The sequence below is a fragment of the Theropithecus gelada genome, chromosome 15, assembly GCF_003255815.1.
Source record: "Theropithecus gelada isolate Dixy chromosome 15, Tgel_1.0, whole genome shotgun sequence".
NCBI lineage: Eukaryota > Metazoa > Chordata > Mammalia > Primates > Cercopithecidae > Theropithecus > Theropithecus gelada.
In genome coordinates this window covers 25,701,690-25,709,293 of record NC_037683.1, presented here as the reverse complement: position 1 = coordinate 25,709,293, position 7,604 = coordinate 25,701,690, and the positions used below count along the sequence as shown (strand labels likewise).

The following is a 7,604-nucleotide window of genomic DNA, read 5'->3' as shown; positions in this document are numbered from 1 at the left end:
AAAGGGGCATGTCCTTTGGTAAATTGCTTGTTGTTGCCCAAATATCACTGTGGTAACAAGGAAAGCCCCTGAAATCAGTTTGTCCACAGCTCAAGATATAACTCCCCAGGGTTTTCAGTGGCAAGTTCAGGGGTTCCAAGGAAGAGCAAGGAATGAGGCCGTCACAGATGGGAACATTTATTTCTTTGAGAGTCTTCCTTTTAAGATGTTCTCAGAGTTCTGGAGCTAAAGGGCTCTTCAGGCTAGAACTTGGTCTTGGAGGGCAGCTTCCCTTCCACCTGACCATGTTTATCTTACTTCCATTAGAAGGCAAGATGCCAACTTTCCTATTCAATGAAGTGTTTAGATTCCATGAGGTCCATAATTAGCCTCTGGAAACTCCTTTCTGAAACTTCCCATAGAACTTCTAAACTCTCCTTAATCAGAGAAGATTGCAAGAGCAAACGCTTGTTATTGATGGGTTTTAAAAAGGTGAATAGACCATAGATAAAATCATAGTGAAAGTGGGAATTTGAGGAAGGTCTGTTTGCTCAGGAAAATTTTCTAAATTTCAAGGTTATAAATGAAAGTGCAGATGATCACTCAGGCAGGATGTGGTTTAGATTAGTTTCTTCATGACCATGATAATTTTTTTTCATATAAAAAGATAAGTAGTACTCATAGAATGATGTAGAGAAAATCATTTTGTTTGAAAGAATAAATTGTGAAGCATTTTTAGGCAGTCATTCAGTTTTAAGTAGCTACAGACAACCCTTATCTGTTCAGTTACAGATAATCCTTATCTGTTCATGGCAAGTAGCCACATACTTTTCACCAATATCCTTTTCTGTAGCTCCCCAGTGAAGAGTTGACATTAAAGTTCTAGGGTGGAGTTGGAGTAATTTTGTTTTCCTCCAGGGGACACAAGTGCAGAGAATGGATAAAACACAAAACACTAACAGAGAATGGATAAAGCTTCACTCTTTAATGCCACCTCCTGGAGCCCATATGAAATCCAAGAGTGAAGAAAGCAAAGAATTCTTAGGCATAACAGGGCATTAAGGGTAACCATGTTTTATTTCTTTTCATTCCAGACAGGGTTTGGCCTGGCAGTTCAAGCTGATTGCATGAAGGGTTGGGGTAGGCGGAGATGTCTGATGGTCTTTGAACTCTTTGTTTTCTAACCAGAGGGGAGATAGCTCTTTCAACAGAAAGTCCCAGCAAGTGCAACAACAGTGACCTGGTGTGCCTCTGCTTGCCTTGGCTGCCTCAGAAAGAGCCCTGAACATTCCTCATAGGGCCTGTCTATGAAGCCTACTGGATGTAGTCTTATTATTTATCAGAATTCATCAGGCAAGCAGTGGATTGACAGCAGACTCTCAGGGAATTATCTCAGGGATTCTCTGCCAGTTTTCAATCAGATATCACACCAGAGCAATACATATTCTCCACGCAAGAAGCAGAGTAGGCAATCCATATCCCTAGATACATAACACTGATTAGTGCTTCTGTTGTTAAAATTATTTCCCTTCATATAAAATGTATTCAATGTTTCAATGTTTATAGTGAATTTAAGAGGTAGATATAACAGTTATGGTGAAAATCCTCATTTTACAGAAGACAAAACAGAGCTTTGCATATGCAAAATGAATCTACCAAGGTCCGCAGCTATTAAGTGCAAAGTTCAGGATTTGAACCTGTTTTGAAAAAATTGACAACGTCTTAGAGCCTTGTCCTGGGTCCATTCATTCCATTCAGTCACCTATTTTCTAACTCATTCATTCATTCCTTTAGCAAGGATGGATACAGCACTTGCTATGCTACAAGCCCTACTCTAGGGACTTAGGTTATGTTACAGAACAAGAAAGACATAAAGATTTGCCTCAGCAGTCAGATACAGAATAAAATATGTATAATGTCTCCCCTTCCATTGTCAGCCACCACCTTGTGCAGCATGGCTTTCTACTCAAAGAGTGTTTATTGTGTAGGGGAGGTGGGCACAGACAACAGATAATAATCACAATTCTGGGTTAAATACTAGATAAAAGGTGCTAAGTGATCTGGAAGAAAGAGAGGAGGGCAAAGGAGATCAGAGTGTTAGGTAGAAGGACAATTACAGTTTTAAGTAGGATGACTATGGAAGTCATCATTGAAAAGGTACATTTGAGTTTGAAGAAGGTCCAGAGAGGCATCTGGGAAAGAGCTTTCCAGGCAGAGGACAAAGCAAGAGAAGAGTTTCTAAGGTGCCAGGCATGGCTAGAGCACGTGAGTGAGGGGAGAGTAGTGGAAGCTGAGTTTTGCAAGATAATGGGGCCAAATCATGGGGGCCCATACAGGTCATTGTGATTACTTAGGCTTTTACTCTGTTAAAAACTGTAAAGTCACTGCTGAGTTTTGAGCACAGAAGTGGCATAATCAAATTATATTTTTTCAATGATTCCATTGGCTGCTGGGTTAATATTAGTTTGAAGGGGGAAAGGGTAGAAGCAAGAAATTCAAAGAAGGCATAGGGCAGAGACAGTAAAATGTGTGCATGAAAGCCTTCCAGTTTGTCCTGGGTATTTGTGAAGACACTTCACATTCTCTTTTTACAGTGAGGTGAGCATGATATGACTTGGTCACCATTTCCAGGCTTGGCCCTAAAACCTGACGTGTGTTCTAAACTCTGATCCTTCTGCAACAACCATTGAGACCCTGTGTTGTGGATGAAAACATTGTAGGGTGGAAGGAGCTGTCATCCTCAATGACAGCCTGGAGCACAACCACCCCTTTTCGTGCCAACCGCACTGGATTGTGACTTGAGTAGTTTTGGAAACTATAAAAAAGAACAAAAAAGAATGTTTTGTAAAAATTCCCTGTCCCTCTCTATTTCTTTCAACCTTGTTGGCAGTTATTGCTGAGATTCACTTCCTGTTTTTATTTTTCAAAGCAAGAAGAGCAGGGCACGGGTCAAATGCACCTCTTCTCCACATCTCTCCAACAGCTTCTTAAAATCATGCCGCTGTGCTATAACATGATTTTTCAACATCCAGCATGCCTTGGGGGACCTAAGACACTTATGATGGAGAATCTCTAAGTCACTGTGTGCTGAATTTGGAAAATGACAACACTATAACAACAACAATCATTAAAATTAAAACAAATTTGTTTTCCCTTTCTTTCTAAAAATATATCAAATTATTGGCAACATTTCAGCATGTTTACTATTTGTTGGAATTCTTTTCTAAGCAGATTGTCATTCACTACACCAGTTCTTGAAAATTATTTAAACTCCCCACATCACCAAATATATATATAGAGAAAGATAAATAGAGAGATAGAAATAGATATCCTTTTACCTTCCTTCAGTTTGATGTTTTATCAGATACCTGTTTTTAGAAAATTTCAAAGGTAGAAACCCAATTAGCATTAATGATAGACAGGAAGTAAACTTTTCCCAAAGAAATTACCATAATTCTCCCTAGACAGCCTCTTGGACATAGAAAAGGGGAAATGGGTGATTAATATGCTTACTATGTGCTGGGACTACTCTGGGAACATTATTTAGAATATTTCGTAAGTATCTTCAGCATTACTCTTAGCCAGCTTGTGGTTAAGATGGAAGGAGCCAGTGCTAGTATTATCTTCTCTGACAAATGATAAGCAGACACAAAGAGGTGACATGACTGTCACCAACCCACACTGCCAGGAAGAGCATATCCGGATGTGTGGGACACATCACTGCAGATGCTATTGCTTTCTTTTCCTGGAACAGTCAGAGGTAGAGAAACACTGCAAAATTGATCCAGACCAACTGGGGGATGCCCAGCAGCTCAGCACTTTAGGAAACCACCATTGGATTCGGCCAGAACTGCGTGTGGATTTTGGTTTTGTCACTTTCTAGATGTAGTCCTTGACAATTTGCTCAATCTTTCCATGTGTCCTTAAACATCAGTAATGGCTATAATATATTTAACATAGTACTCTGGCTTATGATGAGTACTCATATTGTAGCCACTGTGTTTATTCTAGTACCACTAAAAGGTCTCCTGATTTTGAAAGGAGCATCCCCAGAGCATTGTGTGGACCATTTACAGACTTGTAAAATGTCCCATTTACCTACACCCTCAATATCTGCTGAACACTCTCAATAGGCAGTGACCATGGGTCCTTCTTGAAGGTCATAACAAGCTGAGTCAGGAGGATTCTTCAGGGGTTTAAGAGAGAATGAGAGAGCTGATTCCTGGAAGTGGGAAGGGAATCACCATGACTATCTCCCATCTTTGCTGTTCTCCTTTCTCATAAGGGAGGGCTCTGTGAATGGGAGGGAGCAGCATCTTTGTCCACACTACACATCCTTTGCTCCCTCCCACCATAGGCAAAGAGGGATGGATGGTAGGATAGCCATGTGAGAACCATGGAGCAAAGGTAGAAGGCTAGAGGGCAGCAGGGAATCTAATTAGCACTGGTCAATTATCTCTTCTATGTAACCTGATGAGTTTACTGTCAGAAGGAATGCAAAAACAACAAAACATTTGTTTTTCATCTTCATCTCTGTGAGCTCCTATGGTGCAACTGTCAGAAAACACTTGCCCCAAAGATTTTATTTATTGTCAACTTTTGCATAGAATGGAGTAATTCCCATGGGATCTGCTAGGTAGGTTAGTGGAATGAGAAGATTAATAAATTATAGACATGTACTTTGTGCAAGGTACTAATGTATTGTACATTATTCCATTAGATCATTACAAAAGGTTGCCATCTTAGGCTATTTTCTGTTGCTATAACAGAATACTTAAGACTGGGTTAGTTACAAAAAAAAAAATAAGTTTATTTCTTCCAGTTCTTGAGGCTGGGAAATGGAAGAGCATTGTGCCAGCACCTGGTGAGGGCCTTCTTGCCATGTTATATGTGATGGTAGGTGAGAGCTCAACAAGAGAGGAAGTATTAAGGGCAGAGCTAGCTTTATAAAACCCACTCTGAGGATAACTAGCCCACTCGTGGCATAAAGGCATGAATCCATTCATGAAGGTGGAGTCCCCATGACGTAATCACTTCTTAAAGACCACACCTCTTAATACTGATACAATGGCACTTACATTTCAACATGAGTTTCAGAGGGGACAAGCACTCCAACTACAGCAGTAGCCATCCCCTTTTTAGATATAAGAAAAATGCATTTAGCAAAGTTACATAGCCAGAAACTGTCAGAATCAGAAATCTACACAGGATTGTCTACTCTAGCCTCTTAAGCACCCATATCTCTCTATTACATCTCCAAATATAAAACAAAAGCCATGGCATATGATCCTACCCTGCTGAGGGGACTCTAGGGTGCTTGCTGTCTGAGCCCCTGAGAGAGGCCTCACTTCCAGGGGAGCTGGTGTCCGGCCTCAGACTTCAAGAGGAGAAAGTGCACATCTGTTAGTCTTTAGCATGCATCACTGAAATTCTTGCAAGGAGTCTGGATGGAGTTGGTGTTCTTCCCTGTGCGTGACCTTAGGCCAGGCAGCGGCCAGCAAGAGAGAAACACACCAAGGTTCCCAGGGAGGCTCTGAACAACTCTTTCCCAGAATTGCTTTTCCTGCCCAAGCTAGTGTGAAAGGAATGAGGTGAATGGTGCATCCAGGGAGATGGCCTCTACGGATACCTTCTTTGTGTCTCTTATTATCTTTGGGCTTTTACTGATGCCCTGCACAGAGAGAGGTCTGTAAAGTGGCAAGCAGGAGTCTGTTACAATGGAGGAAAGGATTTTGCTGTATCTCTTGTCAGGCCCAAGACTGCAGAGGAATTGGTAATATACTTCATTTAATAATGGTGTTTTAAGGGATATCATCATTTCATCCTATGCGGTGGATATGTTCATCTTCATCTCACAGATGAAAAGAGACAAACCTGGGATTCAGAGGTACTTGCCTATGAGTTCCTTACAGATTTCATTTTACAGTCCAGAACTGCTGATTCCTGGGTCAGTGTCCTTTCCAATATGGGATCTTTGGTATGGCAATAAGCGAGATCTAAAAACTAGTTATTTGATGCTTGGACAAAGGCTTAGGGCATGGGCTTTGACCTAATGAATTAGTCGATTCTAGTCTATTTTTTTAAAGGATTTGAAATGATTCCAGTTTATAAGTCCCTTTCACTGTCTTCTAAGATGTGGCTAAACATTCCAACCTTCCTTAGCTCAAATGTGGACAAAACAAGAGATTACATGTGTTGAGACTTTGGGAGTCATAGAGAATTCACATATACATAGGCAGAGTGGTTCTGTAATTAACCAAATCTTTAGAGGTCCAAAGTTAAAAGTATTGACCATTCATAATTTAGCCATAACTCAGACATTTAAAAAGCCTCATGAAAAGAGAAGTATACTTTTCAAATGTTACAGACCCCAAACACCAGTATTTTATTGCCTAGAGCAAGCATAGCTAATGGATCATCACAAGGCCTTGCACAAAGGAAGCCCAGTGAATATTTGTAGATTCGATTTAATTAATGAAGGCACAAACTCCCTGGCTCTCTTGCTGGGTTTCATGACATCTTATTAAACACACTTTATTTAGCAAGCTTGGTTATTTGCTTTTTTTTTTTTTTTTTTTTTCTTTCTTTTTTTTTTTTTGTCTCCCAGCAGATTGAATATAAGTGACTTGGAAAAGGAAGAGGAGTTGCCAGAAACAGTTAAAATGTCAATAGAAGACTTGACAGGTTGAGAATAGAGGAAAAAAATAAAAGCAAAGCAGACAAAAAGAACCTTACCTCCCCCACAATATAACATTTGGCTGCTGAACCCACAAAAATCTAAATCTGTTTAGAATTATCTATTTAACTCATCAGAGACATGCACAAACTATCCTAGAGAGGCTTGCACCTATGAAGATTACTTAAGAATGTGTTGACACATTTGGAGGGGGTTAATTTACCACTTATCATTTACTAGAAAGGCTTTTTCTATAAGAATATATGAAAGAGTTTCCTTGGAGCATTCAACCGGGCTTCTTTGTAGGGTATGTATACTACTTGGAGCTATGGAAGACTATGTCCTAGAAGTGCTGTGTCCCTGAGGCACACCTATGTGTGTTATCTCTCTGGCATACTTTCCAACAAGGGTTCTCTTCTAGTCTATACATTCTGATTAATTTCTAGTCAGAGGCAATGCCAAAAGCATTCTTCTGCATCCTAATCTCTGTAAGCTCCAGCATGGTACAGCTGTCAGAAAGCACTTGCCCTGAAGATTTCCTTTATCATCAACTCTTAGAGTAAATGGTGTAGATCTGCCACTGCCTATTCTGGTTTCAAGATTTGGTCTTATATCCTTTTTTCCCTTTTGTGGCAAACAAAATACAAAAACAAATCAGCAAACAAAAAATGAAAACAAAAGAACAGACATATATATATGTATGTATGTATTTATATATATGTACATACATATATATATATATACACAGAGTGAGAGAGAGAGAGAGAGAGACAGAAAGAGAGAGAGATATGTTTTCATGTATAGTTAGTGACATGGTTTGGCTCTGTGTCCCCTCCAAAATCCCATCTCAAATTGTACACTCATAAATCCCATGTGTTGTGGGAGGGGCCCAATGGGAGATAATTTGAATCATGAGGGCAGTTCTCATAGTAGTGTGTAAGTCTCACAA

At 40.0% G+C, this 7,604-nt stretch overlaps 1 protein-coding gene across 1 annotated transcript; it reads left to right on the top strand.

Moving 5' to 3' along the window:
• Positions 1-4,794: 4,794 nt before the first annotated feature.
• Positions 4,795-7,218, top strand: DEC1 (deleted in esophageal cancer 1; the record flags this gene model as incomplete). The annotated part of the gene is made up of 3 exons (XM_025358863.1): positions 4,795-4,877; positions 5,638-5,752; positions 7,102-7,218. Coding segments are annotated over 3 exons (315 nt in total), but the record flags the coding sequence as incomplete, so codon positions are not given.
• Positions 7,219-7,604: the final 386 nt, after the last annotated feature.